The following is a 20,638-nucleotide window of genomic DNA, read 5'->3' on the forward strand; positions in this document are numbered from 1 at the left end:
TCTTTTGCCTGGGTGGCAGCTCTACGCTTCCGTAGTTTCTTTCATATGGACTTCGTTATCTTCTTATTATTTCCATCTGTCTCTCTCTCTCTTATGAACCGGATCTGTTAGTGCTCTGGCGCTCAGCCTGGCGCACTGGACCGAACCAAATCATGAAATAAGGAGGGGAGGCGATGTCAGACTCTGACTAGATTTCATTATTTGTTGGCAATGACAAAACGACATTAATTCTAGAAGAGAGGAGTGGTAAGGTCAAATACCTTATGAAACAAACATCCCTTTATTGTAATATGTTAATATTTTCAAAAGTAAAAGTAATTGACGGTTTACTATTTTTCTAGCGCTCATGTTATCACTTTTCTCATCCTTATGACGCCTCTGTTTGTTAGTACGGAATGAAGCTTAGAAAACGGGACATAATTGTGCGATTTTATCACTAATTTGTGTTAAATACTTATATAACACAGTGTTCTTTATTTCCTGTCTTTTGTTTTTAATCTGTAAACTTTAATCCATTCGATTTGTTTGTCACCAAACAAAACCGCTTTCTACATGCATCAACACCACTTCTGCGTCTTCCCTTTCCTGTTTTTTGTTTTCTGAGTTCTGCTTTTCCGTGCACACCCACTTTACTCTGTCTAGATTTAGCGTTGTATTATATGTAGCGATCCACTTTCACTTGCCAAACAGTGAACTACACTTTTTGCAAAACCGAGTCCCAGTTTGTTTTTGGACTTTTGCTTTTTGCTAGATTTTTTTTTTCCACCCTGTTCCAGTGTGTGCCTCCCTGCATTTTGTTTTTATTTTTTTTTTTAACTTTTTGTTCATTTATTTATTTTATTGTCAACTGTCTTTTTCTGCATTACTTTAAACCAAAGGTAAGTAGTTTAAACTTTTAATTTGAATTCAATAAAAGTTTATCTGAATATAGAATTAGAGTCAATGAATTTAAGGACCAGTTGATTACAAAGTCTAATTTGTCAAGCAGTACTGTCTGATGAAATATTACAGTTTATCTTTTAGTTTCTTGCTTATGGATGATTTTGTGGAGAAAAAAAACTGGGCCTAAGTAAGTGGCTGGAGAGATTTGAAGATATTGATACGGATGTGATCTACTGACTGTGAAACAGAAAATCTACTAAAAACATGAGTACTACAACATTGTTCTGCAGTCCAATGCAAACATTTTGGAACGTACATTCTCCAGGGCTGTGGGATGCGCCAGGAAGTTGGGGGTGGGGAGGTTTAGTAGTGTAAGAGATAAAGTGTACATTGCATTCCTCTTGTCATGATCCAATGCGCTCTATAAAGTCTGTGAACTAGCAAACCCAGCTGCACACAGAGCACAAGAATAAACAGTATAAACTGAAACTGATTGGTCCGCACAGCCAAGAAAATCATATCAGATGTTCTGTGGCTAAAATAACTCTTTCATCCACAAAATGGGTGGAGGTCTTAGAACTGAAGGGGGAAAAAAAAGGATTGAACCAAAAGTGTCATATTAGCCGAACTGTTTATATTTGGTTTTTAAACTGTGTGTATTTTTCTATCAAACTCAGACTCCGTCTATAAGTATTTTGTCAGAAATATTTTATTATTCTGTTTCCAGTGACATTATGTTCAGTTGAGGTACTGTTGCTGCCCATCTTAAGTTGGGCTTTAGACAACTTGCCCCATTCACGCCCATGCATACAACCACTTTTTCTGTGATCTTTACTTTAGACTTTTTGAATGCAGAATATTTTATTAAAGCTATTTAGCAGGAGCAAAGCAAAGGATGTATTAAATTATAATAATCACTTAATATACTTAACTAATTATTCTACTCCGAGATAATGCAAATTTCTAATACTGATCTTGAGAGTAATGAGAGAGCAGAGGATTGGCACATCCAGGCAGGAAGTTGCACTTCTTTGGGTCGTGTCAATATAATCCAATAGTAAGGTAGTAACGCTATACTGAGTCCTTCAATTACTTGACATTGTAATCCAACACAACACAAATAGAGAATAAATGTAGTTTAGCACTTTTGTGCTATTTTGTCACATAATCATATGATTATGTGATTAAAATAGCACAAAAGTGCCTTCCTTTCCAAACTACATTTATTCTCTATTTGTGCTGTGTTGGATTACAATGTCAAGTAATTGAAGGACTCAGTATAGAGTTACTACGTTACTATTGGATTATATTGGTCTGGGGAGGTTGTTACCCCCCTCTCTCAGTCACTTCCAATCTGGCCTGCACAAACACCACCTCTTCCTGCTCTTCTCTGTTCTCAGTTCTGCTTTACCCTGTGGCAGCCTCGCTTCTGTCAGTCTGCCCCAGGGCAGCTGTGGCTACAACCGTAGCTTGCCTCCACCAGTGTGTGAATGCGAGAGTGAATGAATAGTGGCATTGAAAAGCGCCTTGGGTTCTTTGAAAAGCGCTATATAAATCCAATCCATTATTATCTCCCTCAGCAGCCTTTTCCTGCGTTACTTCTAACAAAAGGTGAACTGTTGAACTTTTAATCTGAATTTGATATCAGTGTCTCTGATTTATATATGCATTAAAGGAGAAGTTGATCACAAATGTCTAACCTGTAAAGCAGTACTGTCTGGTTAAACATCACAGTTTGTCTTACAGTTTCACTTCCTTGTCATGGATGATTTCGTAAGAAACAAACTGGCTGAATGGGGGCTAAGTGAGTGGGTGGAGAAATTTAAAGGTAAAGTATTAACGTGAATCCATGATCGGTACAGATATTGATCCTGATGTGATCTGTTAACTGTGAAACAGCTCATATAACTATGCCCATTGCTTTGTCACTCATTGAACAAGAATTTCTAAAGCAAGTTGAGAATAATCTTTATCTCTGTAACTTTATTTTTAATTACAGATGAACAAATCGATGCAGAAAGTCTGCGTGTCCTTGATGATCGAGAAATTGATAATTTGATCCCAAAAGCTGGACCAAGAGTGAAATTCAAGAAGAACCTCAAGCTGTTAAAGGTAATTACGTTTTTTAACAACATTTTTATTTGAGTGTTCGGAGGTGAACTGTTGTTAGAATTATCAGAATATTAAAAATGTACTGGCGGTAATAATATGTAGTGTCATTTTTGTTAATTCTTTACTAAAACTGAAATGTTTTTGTTGTGCTAGGAAGAAATAAACACAAATCAAGAAATCAAGAAACAGTAGTAAGAGGTTAATATTAAACACTGCTTTGCTGGGCTAAAGGGGCCTTGCTAGCTATGGGATGTTTAAGGGTGCGAAGCAGAGTCTCCAATTCTGTGATCCTGGCCTCCAGAGCTGCAAATAGTCTACAAATAGTATCATTATTGCTAAAGGAGGCTAAGGAGTAATTAAGCACAAAAGTAACAAAAGTAATCTGACACAATGAGCAAGAAAGTGCAGGAGGTACAGGTGAAAGGGCCATGCTGCTAGTGAGTTGGCTACAGGCCAAGCTAAGCTAGCGAATCCCTGATGGCACAGTGAGTGAATACTGTGACTATAATTAGTGAGTGAATACACAGAGTGCATGAAGATAACACTATGAAATACGCTATCTATACGTTTTTAATTAGACTGGCTACACAGATAAGCTACACAAAAATACCACTCTGCGTTGGAACAAGAAGTGATAGTCTACCATGGAGAGGGAACACCAAATGACCCACTGGTGTTCGACAGCGTCTCACTGGCAGTAATTATTTGTAGAGTAATTTTATTAATTCTTAACTAATATAGATTTGAACTGATTTTACTGTTGTAGGAAGAAGAAAACTCAAATCGGGAAACAGTCAATTCTGTTCAAGTAAGTAAATGTGAAGGGAAAAGTTCTTAAATGTCCATATGACAAATACAATTTTAATACACGTTTAAGAGGTTAATATTAAACACTGCTTTGCACTTTTATCTGCAGTGTGAACAGGAGCATGAAGAAGCAGCTGATGTGGTTCAGGTAAGGGTTATACTGAATTTCAGACATTTAGGCCAACTACCTGAGACAAAGTAAAGCTCCATCCTCTGGTCTATAGAAACTGACCACTCTCTACAGAAACCAATAAATGACTGAATCTAAAAACCTAATTCATAGGTTGGGTTGGGAAATATACATTTTGCCCTAGCTAGGGGTTCGCTAACCGTCTCTGTAGGTCTTCATGACTGGGACTTTGTTGTGGAAATTTTGACAATAACCTGCAACACACCCATTGAGCGTTTTGAAAAGGGTGTAATAAACACATTGCAATGTGGATAGAAGCATCCCAGCCAAACCACTAGGATCATCTCTGAATCGTGGCCACCGCCCTTACATCTTATATACCCAGAGACAGACAAAGACACTCCACAAACTCTTACATGTTGGCCCCTCTCACGGGGAGGCTATACCATTAGCCTCATGCTTAAAACCCTCTCCCTCTCAGAGAGAATTATAACCTTGCTTTCTGCTTAACCGTCACCTAAAGATTTACATCCCTGAAAAGGAGAGGGAGTCTCACTATCTGTTTAACGTCTCCCATGAACTAACAATGGCCCCACTGTGTCAGTGTGTGTGTGTAGAGCACAGGGCTCATTTCTAGTGCACATGCATACAACTAAGTGACAGGAGTGCTCTTGCTATACTAAAGTGATATTACTATTACTAATGTGATATGATTAAACATGTGATTAATACACGAGAACAGAAATCTGCCACCAAAACTTAATTATGTAAAAGAATTGTCTCATAGCATAAGAAGAGGGTAATGGGAGGGCGTAATGTACTCTTCATCAGTCTGCTAGTTGAAAACATGGAGAACTTGTACATTAGTGTCCTTTAAATGCTGTTAAAGAGCAATGCCAATGCAAATAGTAATAATTTCCTGTATAACTCATATTCATCCTCAGGTCTTGCCATCCACAAGTGATACAGGTGAGACACATGCATCGTATTTATTGCATCTCATATTAGTCTTTGTTTTAAAGGCACCAATATTTTTTGCAATCTACATAACTTTACTAAGAATAGATTTACTGAGAGAAAGACGTTTTTCTTTTCTTATTATTTTTTGTTGTTTTTATCCAATCAGGAAAGAGAAAATCAGACCTTCAAAGTGATGCCAGCAGGTTGCAGTCACCAGCTAAGCGACAGTGTCAGTCTATGCCAGGATTTGAAGGTATTTATGTTTCTTTCTAAACAGTGTCACAGTTTAAGCCACTATAGGGTTAAACCTCTGTGCAGCACAATTTTCCCAACATGCCAGTTTCATCTTTGATGCTAGAAATTACTTTTTCTTTGGCCTGTTGTCAAAATGTAACAGTCACATGATGCATGGTATACTAAGTATGATTGGTAAGTGGTCATATTATGATCCTGATATACTCTAATTCACACAGGTTTGTTTTTTTAACATGAGATTTTACATTTTCTGGTTATTCTAGTCTATAATTCCTTCTAAATAGTTTTTTACTTTTTTGTCCACAGAATCAATCATACTGTCTGATGTGAAAAGCATCATGACATTTGTACATGCCAGACTAAATGACCAAGACAAACTCAGTGCTTTCTTGAAGTGAGTATTAATTTTTTTCATATTTTGTAATGTATGGGCCTGGTTCCACTCCTGATTGTGTGACAGTTTCACAAACAAATCACAGAGAGTTTGTTTTTAAAGAAAGCAAAAATGCACAAAATATCTGTAAAACATCCTCAGAAGCTGCTAGTTATGTGTAATTTAGTCACATGGAGATGAATTAACCTAAATGCACTAATTGCACGTCTTTGGACTGTTGGAGAAAGCCAGAGTACCTGGAGAGAACCGAGGCAAACACAGAGAGAACACGTAAACTCAAAACAAAAAGGCCCCCAACCAGATGGTGGTGTGAGACAACAGTGCCATCATGCCATCGAGCTGCCTGAACATGAACCCTTTTGGTTCAATAGTCACCAATTAGTTTCTTGTGTCAGTCTGTTTGACGTGTTGGTTCTTTGTTTAGTTATTTTTACATCATACTTTTGACTTACAGCCGCACAATTATAGATGACGGAATGATTCGGTAGTAAACTAAAACTTTCCAAGTTAAGACCAACAAAGACTGACATTTTTAGGAAGTTTTGGTGACTTAGCTACATTTTTTTTCCTGTTCCCGGTATCTACCAACTCTTGAAGGAAACATTTTCACTTTAGCTGACACAAAAAAGAAGGTGTAGATCAAAACAACATACAGTAAACAATTAGTGGAGCGAGTCTATAAAACTGAAATACCTAGTAGTGATTACTACTAAAAATAATATAACTCTCTTTTAAACCTTTTGAAGCATGCTTAAAAATGTTTTCATGACTGAATCAATTAACCCATCTTTAAAATATTGTTCAACAGGAAAAAGATCAGTGATTTGGAGACAGACAAGAGGGAGCTGGTTGGTGTCTTTGGTAAAACTGGGGCTGGAAAGAGCTCTTTGATAAATGCCATCATCAAAGAGAAGAATCTTTTACCCTCAGGAAGCATCAATGCCTGCACCTCAGTCATGATCAAACTGGAAGCCAACACACGTAGCACAAAGTATGAAGCAGAAATTGAGTTCATCACAAAGGAGGTAAAATGAATTCTCAAAGTTTGATTTGTACTTAAAACTAAATCATTTGTTATAGTGCAGTTCTTGGAGCTTAAGGCTGGGTACATGCCTCCAATAAATGGCTTGTCATCTATTTTTGTAGGAGTGGAAAGATGAGTTGTGGTCATTTTGTCAGTTTCTTGACAATAATGAAGATCAGGACAAGAAAGACGATGATTATCGTGATGCTGTTGAAAAGCTGACAGCACTGTATGGAGAAGAATGGAAAGAGAAGTCCTCTGAAAACCTCATGGAGAACAAATATTTCAAAGAAATTCCAGAATTTCTCCAATCCAGGCGAAAGATTTTGAGATGTGAATCAGTAAGACAAACTCATATTGCTACTATAACAGACAGCCATGATAGTCTACACACTGGGGATGCCGGGAAGGGGACATAGGTGAAACTAGGACAACTTGGACACAAAAGGGAACTGACCAAATTGACAAAAGATTACAAATTGGAAACACATCTCACTTCTGAAAACAGAATGCAGCATAGATCCAAAAGTCCAAAAAACACAAAACACCAAAAACAGATCCAGTGATCGATCTTTCTTTCTTTCTTTCTTTCTTTCTTTCTTTCTTTCTTTCTTTCTTTCTTTCTTTCTTTCTTTCTTTCTTTCTTTCTTTCTTTCTTTCGCAGTAAGAACCTTTACCTCTTCACACAACAGTGATCAGTTCCCTGTTCTAACCTAACTACCCTTTTTAAATCACTCTTTAGAAATTAACTGCTGAGCAAAGATTGAATCAAAGTGGCCACAAACTTTAGTAAATTGGTGTCTGACAGTCGGTTGTGTCAGGAATGGCATAAAGTGGTGTAAAACCCTGAAAGTCAAGACATGCCAAGTTATGCGCTGTAGTGGTCCCTTGCAAATAAGGGAGCACCTTAAAGTGGCTTATTAATATCTCAAAGTGGTCGAAAACTATGCAAAATTCCCACATGAAGTAGTTTCTGCTGTTGAGAACAAGAGTGTAGTAAGTGTTATTTAAATAGAGAATAAAAACTTTTAAATAATTCAAAAATCTATTTTCATTTTGGTTTTGAATGATAATTAGAGACTTTCTCAAAACTATCAAATGGTTGATTGTTTTAAAAAGGGTTTCACATGACCTGAATTTCTCCTCAGTCTTGATCCAATATAACGCAAGGGGAAGCTTGTACATGACACAATCTGATCATTTAAATCGAAAATTGACGAAGGTTCCCTTGCACATCTATTTTGGCATTTCCCTGTCTTTAAAGCTTTTTGGAGCCAGATTTTTACGTGGTTTTCAAACCAATTTAGGAAAAAGTACCACTTGTGGTACACTGGCTATAATTGGATCATTTGCATCAATCGAATCTTTTTTCCTTTTCACAAAAACAGATAATTACAATGGGTATGCTGGCTGCAAAGAAACTTATTCTTTTACAGTGGCGGTCTTCTTCGGCCCCGTGTTTTAAAAGGTGGCTTAATGAGATGGTGTCTGTGGCCAGGGTGGAACAGATAATATTTGATAGAAAGGGGAAACTGGCGAGTTTTTGTACGATTTGGTAGCCATTTCTAGAATTCTTAATTAACTGATCATAATTCATGCCTCACGCTCTGCGCGAATTTTCTTATTTTATTTTACTCTTTATTTAGTTAATGTTGTTATAATTTTTTCTTCCTCTTTTTTTCTCCTTCTTTTTCTTTTTTACTTATAAGTTCACAAATGCTAAATGTAGTAATTGTCCTCAGTTGAATCTGTATAAGCATGCTGTGTTTAATATAAAAGCAAAAAATAAAATAATTTAAAAAAAACCTTTTTTTAGTGATCCAATTTCTTTAAGTTGTTTTTTTTTTTATGTCACGGACTTTTTAATGGTTTTTGTAAAGCACTTAAACTGTAGGATTAAAATTAAACTGCACTGCTTTTATTATTTATTGCAGGCTAATGAACTTTCTGCAAAATGTGTCAAGTACACAAGAAGTGATTCAAAACAAGGAGAAGGCAATGAAGGAAAAAAGTGGTTTTGGCCACTAGTGAAGTGTGTGACTGTCAGGGTGCCAAACAAGTCTCTTCTCCAGCATGTCACACTTGTGGACCTTCCTGGAAATGGCGACTGTAACAAGAGCAGAGATCAGATGTGGAAAGGGGTAATTCACATTTACTGCTCTTTGCTTATACTGTGTTGTCTGTAAACAGTCATGTTTCTATTAAGCACTGAGACATGTTATTCTCCTTTCAGATAGTTGGAGATTGTTCTACTGTGTGGATTGTGACTGACATTAATCGAGCAGCATCAGAGAAAGCACCCTGGGAGATCCTGGAAAGTGTCAGTAGTCTGATTGGAAATGGTGGCGAATGTCAGCAAATTCACTTTATCTGCACCAAGTCTGATCTTCTTGATGATTCAGATGATTTGTAAGTACATTTTGCATGCAAACTCCCATATTTGCGAGTTTGTTTTTTAAACGGTCAAAATAAATACATTAAGCAAATAAAGCCATATAATCATAAATGACTGGACCCGCAAAGCAGACTCGCACAACTGAAGCTCAATAGGTTTATTTCCAATGAAACAAATGTATACAATGAACTGGTGAATTAGTGGAGAGCACCACCCTAAGGTGGTGGTTTGGGAGAGAGTACTCAATGACTGGCTGGAAGGAAAAAAGACGGAGACTGTAGTGAACAGGTAAGTATTTTGGTGTGAGGCTCTGACAACCCAAGTTAGCAAGTAGGAGTATGAGAGGATATTAACCAGACCAGACATTTAAAAATAGAAGGCAACAAACTGGAGTACCAGCACCATCAGGCAGAGAAACATTGCCACAGCCAGTCTTTAAATACAATCTATGTGTTAACAAAGAGTTACAGGTGTGCAAAAGTCAGGCAAAGCTCTGCTTGGTTCCCACATTTTCACCTAAAGGCCAAGAATAAATCAAAACCGCCCAGCCTGCCCCAAATTAATGATGGTGATGGTGATGATAATAGTGATGACGGTAACAGTACAGATATGCTCATTTCTTGTAGTTCACGAGCTCATATCCATGATGGAATAGTAATGAGAAACCTGCAAGCCAAGGATGGAGTAAGGAAAGAATTCAACATGCGAAGCAAGATTAATGTGAGTTTTATAGGCTGACAGAAAATAATACAGACTCTCCACAGTTGCAAAGATGCTTTAAAATTAAATCATTTTTCCGCAGAAACACTTCACTGACGACAGTTTCAAAGTGTTCACAGTGAGCTCCAAAGAGTTCCTAAAAGGGAAGCATCTAAGTCCAGAAGAAACTGGTAGGTGAAGTCTTGATGCACATGTTGTTTTAGTTTGCTCTGACTGAAAGAAGAATTATTTAATTTGAATTATAGTACGTAATTTCAAACTGTGGCACTGAAATTTCTTCTTAACAGAAATACCCAAACTTCAGGGATTTTTGCAAGATCTCAATGACTGTCACTCTGAGATAGTAAACTACGTGAGTGGAGCTTATGGGATTCTTGCTTTGATTCAAGGAGCCAACTCCGGAGGAGTGGTAAGTTCAAGTAAAAGATACACAACAACATTCTCTTACGTGTTGGGATTTATCAAATGTCTTTGTGTTTCTTATTATGTTTTTTTATGTATTAATTTATAGGTTATTAAGTGATCAATTGATTCATGTATTTTTGCCGTTCTGTTTTACTTATAGTAGAGTGACTTAAAGCCAAGTGGAGTTTATAGAGAAGAAATAATAATAAGTATTTTGTTTATGGTTTTATTCCTTCAAATATTTTTCAGGATGATAAAAAAGGTGAGGTGTGTTCAGAACTTGAGAGACACATGATCCTTCAACTAGCAAATATCAACAAAGAAATGGAAGAGACCATTACGGCCTTTGAAAAATGTCTTAATGATGGCGTTGAGAAATCCAAACGTTCATACGGAGAAAAACTCAAGAACTTCTTGTATCACGTATGTATTTTAAATCTAGGTGTAACAAAACAACAGGTTTTACAGGAGTATGTATTTAAATAATTCCGTTTTCTTTTTTGTTTTAGGGAAAGAAGGGTGGTGGTTTTTGCAGGGTACTGAAGTGTGTTGTTGAGAATGGTGGCGTCCACAAACCAAAGAACAAGACCCTAATTAACCTTAACATGAAGTTGGCTTCATGCCTGACTGACAGCATTGATGAAGAATTCAGAAAGACCTTCCCGTAAGAAAAGACAAGTTCTAAACAGTCACATAATATTATTCAAGATATGTAATTTATAACATATCACAATTTTCAAATATAAACTTGCCAACTCTGCCATTAATAACCACAATGTTTACATTTTTTAGAAATGACTCAGAATGTGGAGCATTCAACGGAGTCATCAAGACTTTTTCTCTTAACACTGATTCTCTGATTGAAAAGTACAAAAATACTGAACTGCAGCTCAGATTTCTCAAGACAGAGGTAAGAGATGAAACTTTCCTATACATCAATTCAAACAGTAAAGTACAGTAAAAGGAAAAAATGAAAAATTAGTTTTATAGCTTGATGTAATTTAAAACGACGTTCATCTGTATTTCATGTTTTGTCTCTAAGGAAGAAAAAATTAAGGCAAAACTGAACAGAATGATCCGGGAACAGAAGAAAAAAGTCTACAGCAGTCTGACAGAGACAATTGTGAACATTATGGAAGAAGGCTACAAGAGTAAGAGATAATATTATTCACAACTTGGCACTAAAACACATATTTATATTTATCATTATTCAGCAAGAGGAATCTAATTGGAGTTTTCTGTCTTATTGTAGAGGCTGCAGAATTTAGAGGAGAAGGCCAGCTGTACAACATGAGGGAGACTATTAAGAACCATGTGCACTCAAAAAAGGACATGTTTGAGCAGGCAAAAAATACCATGTTGGAGAAGTTACGCAGTTTAAGGGTTTGTCCTGTTTTATGAAGAAATATTATGACCATATTTTGTTATAGCTCACCTGAAGGCTTTTTCTGTGTTTAACTGGAATAGACTTATACAAAAATTTATGTTTCCATTTATGTTTTAAATGAAGTCTGAGAAATTTCTAAATGTGATTTAATATGACTTTAATACAATATTTGATCTGTGATAAGTGAATACAATTTTTTTTTTTTTAAATTAGAGAGACATCCTTGAGATTTTGGAGACTACTATGAAGGAATCCTTTGAACTTTCATTCAAGACTGATGGGAGCTCACTCCCAGGTAAACAGGACAGTTTGCTGTAATTACATTGGTTCCAAGTGCTTGATAATGCTTCCGTCCTTTTCTCTTTATCTTTGCAATCTTGCACCTGATAACTTCGTCTGTGTAACTATTTATCTGTTTTTCAAATTAACGTATAAATTACTGATTCATAAAAATTCAAATTTGTTTTTCAGATGTTTCAACAGAGCTTGATATGGTGAAGAAACGTTATGATGAACTTCCAGGCACTCCAGATGATGAAGTGTCCCTTACTGGGTAACTCCTAATATGTTATCAATGGTATTACATTAAATATTAAAAATTTTACAAAAAATAAAGAATTTTTGCTCTTAACAATGTTAACAATTATTTTAACTCAAAGTATGATGATCAGCTGAGAGGCTGCAATGAGTCCATTTTAGGGGAATCTGCAATTCAACATTTAAACTAATTATAGCCATTGGTATTCTTTAGTGTGAGGAGTTTTACAAGCAATATTACGATTTTTAAAATGTAGAAATTATATTATGTTCATTGGTTATTGTTTATTGTCAAACCTTTGCTCTCTTTTTTTAATGTTTTAGATTTGCTGACCAGGTAGAAACTGCAGAAGCCTGGACACAAACAGGTCTTACCAGAGGAAGTGCTGTTTAAAACAAAGAAAACATCCGATTTGGTCTCAATCCTTTTCAGTTGTTTTTATTTGGTCTTTGGTGACATTTGACTTTGATTTTGTGAATGTCATAAGTGATTCTGGATTTTTATTTCTGTAAGACATCTGTCTCTTTTAATGTTTTAAATCTTGAGGCTAGCAGAGAAGTTGGAGGAAAAACTGAAAGAGATTCACATCACTCTACATACATTGTTTTGATCTACTTTAATGCTTTTATTTCATGAGTTTAGTTATGGTTCATTCAGATGACAATGACAATTATATAGTACATTTCAGTACATGTAAAATCAGTCTACTTATCACAGAAGGTAAAAACATGGCAACACTTTATAATACAGCCCACAACTAACGCGTAATTCCCCTGTAATTAAAAGGAACATCAATGTATTTTATCTAAAATTACAATTAAAACTGTGATTGTATTTACCTACAAATATTTAAAGGTAACAAGTCATCCAGACTATTGATTTAAGATTTTTTATTATGAGATAATAGTTTTTCATCTCAACCTTTCACACACAAATATGTGTTTTTGACAGGTTTTCATACATTAGAGCCACAGCAGAGGGTGTTTTTCTTAAAAACAATATCTGAATTAGGATAAGATGGATTTGTGTATGAAAAACACAACTAGTCATAAATTTATTTGTAAAACTTAAAGTTTCTGGGGGTTTTTTCCAAGGACACATTCACACTTCTTGTCATGCTCTTTTAATTGTTGCTTTCTTGTTCCCTACAACCTTTCTGACCTGTCATCTATGTTTATTCTTAACAAAAAATATTATTATATGAACATTGTTTTGGTAGTAGTATCAGTGGACTCTGTTGTGATATTTTGACAACATAGTGTGCTGTTGACAGAATTTGAGTTTGTCTAAGGTGCACCTCTGTCACACCTAACACCCATTGTTGTTGTTGCAGGTCTTTCCAAGTATCCTGTGCCATTTGAGTCCCCACAAAAGAACTGAGTGTATTTTGTATGAAAATATATTATCACATTATTTCTAAAAGCGTGTCTTACAATCTGAATCCCCAATTTACCTTAGAAATCAATTATACTTTTGTTTGGGTTTTTAATGCAATGCAATATCCTGAAATGCCATGTCCAGTCATTTTTGTTCAAGTTCAGTTTTTAAAATATAAGTAATAAAAATTAAAAACAGTTGTACACCCTTACTCATAATATTATAACCAGATGTTATTTTAATTCTGTGAATACATTTTCAATGCTTAAAGTCTTTGATATAAGTCCCTGAATTGGCTGTAACCCCCATTACTCTTACTCTTAGGGGCATTGTTTTTTTGTTGTTGTTATTTTTGTTTGTTTTATTTTATTTTATTTTTTTAAAGGAAAATCATCTTTTTTTAAAGAACCAGAATAAATATCAGTCTTTCATCAACATTTTCTTCCATTTTTCTGAATGATTCACAGATGTGTTGAAGGCAAGGCAAGTTTATTTGTATAGCACAATTCAACAACAAGGCGATTCAAAGTGCTTTACAGAGACATTAGAAACAAAAACAAATAAAAAGCATGATTTAAAATTGATTAAAACAAGCAAACAAACAAACTAATTAACAAACAAACAAAACAGTATATAAAATCAAAACAGATAAAATCAGAACAGTAGATAAAATCAGTAGTTAAATGCAAGTTTTGAAATTTAAGCTTAAAGTGTGGATTTGGTGCTTTATTCAAATGCAGCTGAGAATAGGTGAGTCTTCAACCTGGATTTAAATAAACTGAGTGTTTCAGCTGATCTGAGGCTTTCTGGGAGTTTGTTCCAGATATAAGGAGCATAAAAGCTGAATGCAGCTTCTCCGTGTCTGGTTCTGACTCTGGGAACTGATAAAAGACCGGATCCAGATGACCTGAGGGATCTGGAAGGTTCATACTGGGTCAGGAGGTCACTGATGTATTTTGGTCCTAAACCATTCAGAGCTTTATAGACCAGCATCAGAACTTTAAAGTCTATCCTCTGACGGACAGGCAGCCAGTGTAAAGACCTCAGAGCTGGACTGATGTGGTCCACTTTTTTGGTCTTAGTGAGGACTCGAGTAGCAGAGTTCTGAATGAGCTGTAGTTGTCTGACTGATTTTTTAGGTAGACCTGTAAAGATGCTGTTACAGTAATCAAGCCTACTAAAGATGAATGCATGGACTAGTTTTTCCAGGTCCTGTTGAGACATCAGATCTTTTATCCTTGAAATATTCTTGAGGTGATAGTAAGCTGACTTTGTTATTGTCTTAATGTGTTTTTCTAAGTTTAGGTCTGCATCCATCACTACACCCAAATTTCTCGCCTGGTTTGTGGTTTTTAGGTGTATAGATTGAAGTTCTCTGGTGACCTGTAATCGTTTTTCTTTGGCGCCAAAGACTATTACCTCAGTTTTGTTTTTGTTTAGCTGGAGAAAATTGTGGCACAACCAGTCATTAATTTCCTCAATGCATTTACCAAGAGCCTGTACAGGGCCTCGGTCTCCTGGTGACATTGTGATATATATTTGTGTGTCATCTGCATAGCTGTGGTAGTTTATTTTGTTGTTTATTTTGTTGTTCTTTATATGAAGCATAGCATGTTCACCCTCTCATGCTTATTTACAGTATAAACTGATACTGCCTCACGTAAGTAATAAAGGCTAATTTAAGTATAAAGTATGAAATATTTCTCAATGCATTTTGTATTATAGTATTTTTTTTTCATATTTTGGTATCTCAACCTCAAAAACGTAAGGCAGCAAGACTGTTGATGTAAAAGGAGACTGTGAAGACTATTAAAAATTGTGTATAAATGATAACAATAGTAAATTTACAGTGAAGTATATGGGCATGATTTTATTATTTTTTTATCATTCTTGATGAGCTCTCAGCCGTAAAAGGCTGATGGGGTATTGTAGTCACTCTGCCTGGTGGGTGGAGCCTATCCCAGCAGTCCAGAGGCGGGGTGAACAGGTCTATCGCAGGGCCAACACAGAGAGACAGACCGTTATACTCACATTCACACAATAGGCAACTTCGGATTTCTAAGTCTAATATCAGCCTGCAATTGAGTCAAATTGATAACTTCATGCAATCTGTGTCTGACAACCCAGTGTTGTGCAGAAAACAGCAGACATAACTCTGACTTGACTGAGCAAAAAACAACATTAGTTTATTGTCTAGTCTTTCACACAAACAGCAACTTCCAAAATGACAACCCATCCATATATTCAATTCAATTCAGTTTTATTTTTATAGCGCCAAATCACAACAACAGTCACCTCATGGCGCTTTATATTGTACAGTAGATCCTACAATAATAGATACAGAGAAAAACCCAACAATCATATGACAAGCATTTTGGCGACAGTGGGAAGGAAAAACTCCCTTTTAACAGGAAGAACCCTCCAGCAGAACCAGGCTCAGGGAGGGGCTGGGCCATCTGCTGCGACCGGTTGGGGTGAGAGAAAGAAGACAGGATAACGACATACTGTGGAAGAGAGACAGAGATTAATAAAAGGTATGATTCAATGCAGAGGTCTATTAACACATAGTGAGTGAGAAAGGTGACTGGAAAGGAAAAACTCAATGCGTCATGGGAATCCCCGGCAGCCTACATCTATTGCAGCTAAGGGAGGATTCAGGGTCACCTGGTCCAGCCCTAACTATATGCTTTAGCAAAAAGGAAAGTTTTAAGCCTAATCTTAAAAGTAGAGATAGTGTCCCCCCAAACAAAACTGGAAGCTGGTTCAACAGAAGAGGGGCCTGAAAACTGAAGGCTCTCCCTCCCATTCTACTTTTAAATACTCTAGGAACAACAAGTAGGCCTGCAGAGCGAGAGCGAAGTGCTCTAATAGGGTGACATGGTACTACAAGGTCATTAAGATAAGATGGGGCCTCTTTGGCTCTCAGCGAAGGCGGTCGCACTTTTCTCCTCTCCTCCTTACCCTTATCTTCCCTGCTTAGCCTCTATGTCCTTGTCTTGTCTCGTGTGCATTACTTTCCAAACGCCTTCGATGCTTGTGCCCTACCAGGGAAGATGGCAGTCAACTGGACCAGCGCAGACATGCTGCAGGACCGGATGCGCTGTCTACACCGGCTCTCTCTTACCCTTTACCCGCCCCTGTTGCTTGTCTTGTGTTTCTATGGTGTCGTGTGCTTTTTGTGCTGAGGTGTTTTTTCTGTTATCAAACTGTTCTCCCACTAGGAGCTCAGTCTGAGTGGAGTTTTTTTTCTCCTCCTCTTACCTCATGTTTTGTATTTTCGTTGTTTTTTTTCCTATCAGCCTACCTTTCTGACATGTCTCCCCAATGTGATGTTTGTGTAAAGTTGGTCAGAAGGTTCCTTTGTAAGTGCGCATGCGCCATTAGCGTGCTGCCTGCTGTAACCCTAATTTCCTTCGGGATTAATAAAGTATTCTGATTCTGATTATTTAAGACCTTGTATGTGAGGAGCAGGATTTTGAATCCAACTCTGGATTTAACAGGAAGCCAATGAAGGGAAGTCAAAGCAGGAGAAATATGCTCTCTCTTTCTAGTCCCTGTCAGTACTCTTGCTGCAGCATTTTGAATTAACTGAAGGCTTTTCAGGAAGTTTTTTGGACTTCCTGGTAATAATGAATTGCAGTAGTCGAGCGTGGAAGTAATAAATACATGAACTAGTTTTTCAGCATCAGTAACACCATTAACACCATTTTAACCACTCGTTATGCTAGTCTAACCGTTTTCTATTAAACTATACAATACATATTATGCATTTCAGATTGCTCAAATTAAATCATGTACATTACAAACCTTGTTCCCCTGTCGACTGTAGCTAGATGGTTTGAAAGAAGAGTAAAATATGCCATTTATGTCCACTGTGAGCGACCATCTTTGAACAGAGGCGGTGGTTTACGACACCAACTGTCTGCCATCTATAATCCAGTGTTGAGATCCCTTCACAGACGCCTTAACGCCCACTCACATCCTGGGCCATCTGACCTCAGGAAATCACATGACAGGGTGGGGCTAGGTTTCACAATGAGCTCACCCGAAACCTCGTGACCTACACCCATTTTCACACCTGGGCTCGTGCGATTAGATAGAGGATCATTAGGGGGTCCATCGAGAGAGTGGTCTAAGTGGAGTGCTGCTTTTGAAAGCCAGATTGAAAAGGGACAAAAATCTGTAATCTGCATAGTGAGGACCTGAACTGAACTTTTTCCAGTAATTTACTTATAAATGGCAGTTTTGAAATAGCCCAATAATTACTAGTAGAGCAAGGATCTAGATTCTGTTTGTTTTTTTTATTTATTTATTTTAAAAAAGAGGAGTTTCCTCAGCATGTTTAAAGGATGGAACAAAACCTTGCCTCAGTGTACTGTTGATGATGGATAACAATGTGGGACCAATGATGGTGAGAGTCCCAGACAAGACAGAGAGAGGCAATATATCTAAAGAGCACGATGAGAATTTCATTTTGCCTATTACTGTAATGAAGTCAGCATATTTACTATGGAAGGCCTCGATCCAGACCTTGCGACCCTACCGGAAATACTCCGGAAGTGTCTAGTCATTTTCAGACCTGATGCGTCATGTTCCTTAAGCATGAGGGGAGGGGTATGGTTGCTGGGGGGAGATCAGAGAGGGTTCCTGAAGCATAGGGGTGATGCAGCAGCAGTTGACTCTGTGCTGTATAGAGAGACAGAGCGGCAGTTAGTTTTCCACAAACTCATAGTTTGAATTCTGTTTCAATATTATGACAATTTTCTCTGTATTATTTTTTTTTTTTTACAATAGCGGATGTAACTTTACTTTCTTAAGCTGCACCGGCGCTTGTAATGGGAAAAAAAGAGTGACTTCCTATTGCCTGTAGAGAACCGTTTCTTTCTAATAGTATTTTATTTTCCTATAATACAGACGCAGTAAAAAAAACCTTTAAGATGATCTGCCTAGCAACAAATTGCATTTTTAGGCTACACCATAGCTTGTGATGAAAAGAAGAACTTTCTATCCGCTTGTAACCTACAGGCTGCCTACCCCGTATGTGTAAAAATGAATAAATATCCCTTAGTGAATACTTTTCTTTGAATACTACTTTTCCTTTTGAGAATCCCTTTTACAAGGGACTGAAAAAACAAACCATAATTGCCGTGACAGGCGATCTTGTTTCACACACACACACACACACACACACACACACACACACACACACACACACACACCGCGGGTCAAGGAGGAATGAGACAGCGGTAGAGTTTTTTTCTTCATTACTTTTACAATGGGTTTTCTCAATAGACAGAAAATGAAAATGATGACGCTGAGGAGTCAACAGCCGATATTATCATTGCTTGTAACCCGGTAAATAATTTCGTACATCTCCCCATAAAATAAGCCTTAGTGGGAAAAAAAAGCTCATATTCGAATAAGTTTATTAAAGCACCCCCCTCTGTGGGAAAGAGTTTTTTTTCTCAGAGTCGAGTTTAAACCATGAGGTGAGTTTTGTCAACAGGAGGCGAGCAAGAACAACTGTTGCCCATAAAGTAAAACAAATATCCGCCTCTAAGTCGTATTTTACCGTTGCAGAATGTGGAAAACAGACAGCCCTCCCAAAAAAAAAAAGGAAATTGGACACCCCAACTCTCCTGACTGCACACACACACACACACACACACACACACACACACACACACACACACACACACACAAAACCCTCTCTAACTGACAATATTGTCAGGAGAAAGATGCGAAAAACAGATGCCTCTCTAGACGAGGATAAAATGAGACAGGGGAGTTAAAAGAGCCGTTATCTGCTCAAACCCTACTGTGAGAGTTCTACCAATCGCGAGGAAGAATCCGAGAATATTATGTCAGCATTCCGTTCAAACAACACCGCCGATCAGAGCGCCAGGGCCATCTCGCCAGAAGTATTCGTACCTCACCCCGGTAAGTCTTTTTTTCTTTACGACTTTAAATTATATATCAACAGAGATGTCAATAATTTGATTACTTTCTTTTAGATTTCTACATCAATGATTTCACACAAGTGGACTACGGTGCGATTAAATAAGTATATATAATTTTTTAAATAAGTTTAGATAGACTTTTTTTTTTTAACGAAACTCTGTTACTTACAGAAGCTATCGATAGCGCGGTGAGTAGCAGCATAAATCCGGCCGTTTTCCGAGGCGATTTAGACGCCATCCTCCCCGCAGAACCTCCGCCGCAGCGAAAAGAAGAACAAGAAGACGACGTTATTTTCGTCTCCGCATACCAGGAGAACTGCGGAGAAAAAAGTTTTAAAACCGAAGGTAAACAATATGTTGCATTATCGAGCATTAGCCGCGAGACCCCCAAGATGGCGCTCTGAGCAGTCACGTTTCGCTGAGCTCTGCGAACCTGGCCTTTTTTAAATATATATTACACACAGTGAACAGAGACTTTATTTACGCCTACGCAATAGTCATCCTTTACTTCTCATTTTGGTATCTATTTGTGAACCAAAATGAGCAAACCCGAGAAGAGAAAGACCGATTCTAAGAAGTTACATGCTAACAGCGGCTCCGTTAGCAAGCTTGCTAATGTTAGCCAAGCTGCTCAGTCTTCTCTCGCCACTGAGATGCCCGCCGACACTAAAAATACTCTCATCGACTCCATGCACGACTATTTGGAGGCAGTTTCCGAACCGCTTCAGTATTCACGGATGGAAGAAGAGTTTCCCCCTCTCCCTATCACTCCATGCGCCTCTCCCGCTGGTAAGCTAAGAAAAATTGCGGATACGGAGACATCTACGGTTCTCTCCCAGCTCTCATCACTTATCATGTTGATTAACTCGAGGTCGGACACTCTTGAAAAAATGGTGAGTGACAACTCCATAGCCATCTCCGAGATGAAAAAAGCTGTCCAAGAGAACACTGAACATATCACAGCTGTTAAGGAGTCATTTGATGCTGTCTGTGCTGAGTTAAATGATATGAAGAGCAGAGTTGTCAGTGTTGAGGCACAGCTCGAAAAATATAAAGCTATCGCTGAAGCACAGGAAAAGCGCATCTCTCACCTGGAGAGCTATTCACGCCGTTGGAATCTGAAGCTCTACGGTCTGACCGAGAGGGACAAGCAGGACGTGCGGCAGGAGGTACTCAAAGTCTGTAGATCAGTCCTACCGGAGATGCAAGATAAATTCCCCGACGTCGTTGACACCGTCCACCGCATCGGTCCCAAGAAGTCCAATAACGACCAACCCAGGGGAATCATCATT

General features: G+C 37.6%; 1 protein-coding gene across 3 annotated transcripts; it reads left to right on the forward strand.

Annotated features, from left to right (window-relative positions):
• The first annotated feature begins 153 nt into the window (after nucleotides 1-153).
• On the forward strand, nucleotides 154-13,821 carry LOC113020764 (nuclear GTPase SLIP-GC-like). Of its 3 annotated transcripts, none has more exons than XM_026164987.1 (23): nucleotides 154-246; nucleotides 2,629-2,710; nucleotides 2,882-2,994; nucleotides 3,761-3,802; nucleotides 3,911-3,949; nucleotides 4,876-4,900; nucleotides 5,058-5,144; nucleotides 5,453-5,540; nucleotides 6,349-6,565; nucleotides 6,687-6,905; nucleotides 8,499-8,705; nucleotides 8,798-8,973; nucleotides 9,586-9,679; nucleotides 9,762-9,849; nucleotides 9,967-10,088; nucleotides 10,334-10,507; nucleotides 10,594-10,748; nucleotides 10,877-10,994; nucleotides 11,127-11,235; nucleotides 11,337-11,467; nucleotides 11,685-11,766; nucleotides 11,943-12,024; nucleotides 12,333-13,821. In XM_026164987.1, exons 2-23 carry the CDS (start codon nucleotides 2,644-2,646, stop codon nucleotides 12,400-12,402), a joined length of 2,505 nt encoding a protein of 834 aa, XP_026020772.1. In that variant the 5' UTR covers nucleotides 154-246; nucleotides 2,629-2,643; the 3' UTR covers nucleotides 12,403-13,821. The 3 variants fall into 3 exon arrangements, with proteins under 3 accessions (XP_026020772.1, XP_026020771.1, XP_026020774.1); XM_026164986.1 differs by lacking the exon at nucleotides 154-246 and adding an exon at nucleotides 828-878; XM_026164989.1 differs by lacking the exon at nucleotides 154-246 and having other exon boundaries at nucleotides 2,410-2,710; nucleotides 11,943-12,048; nucleotides 12,333-12,399.
• The last annotated feature ends 6,817 nt before the right edge of the window (nucleotides 13,822-20,638 follow it).

This window comes from Astatotilapia calliptera, chromosome 4 (assembly GCF_900246225.1).
Source record: "Astatotilapia calliptera chromosome 4, fAstCal1.2, whole genome shotgun sequence".
In the NCBI taxonomy this organism is placed as follows: domain Eukaryota; kingdom Metazoa; phylum Chordata; class Actinopteri; order Cichliformes; family Cichlidae; genus Astatotilapia; species Astatotilapia calliptera.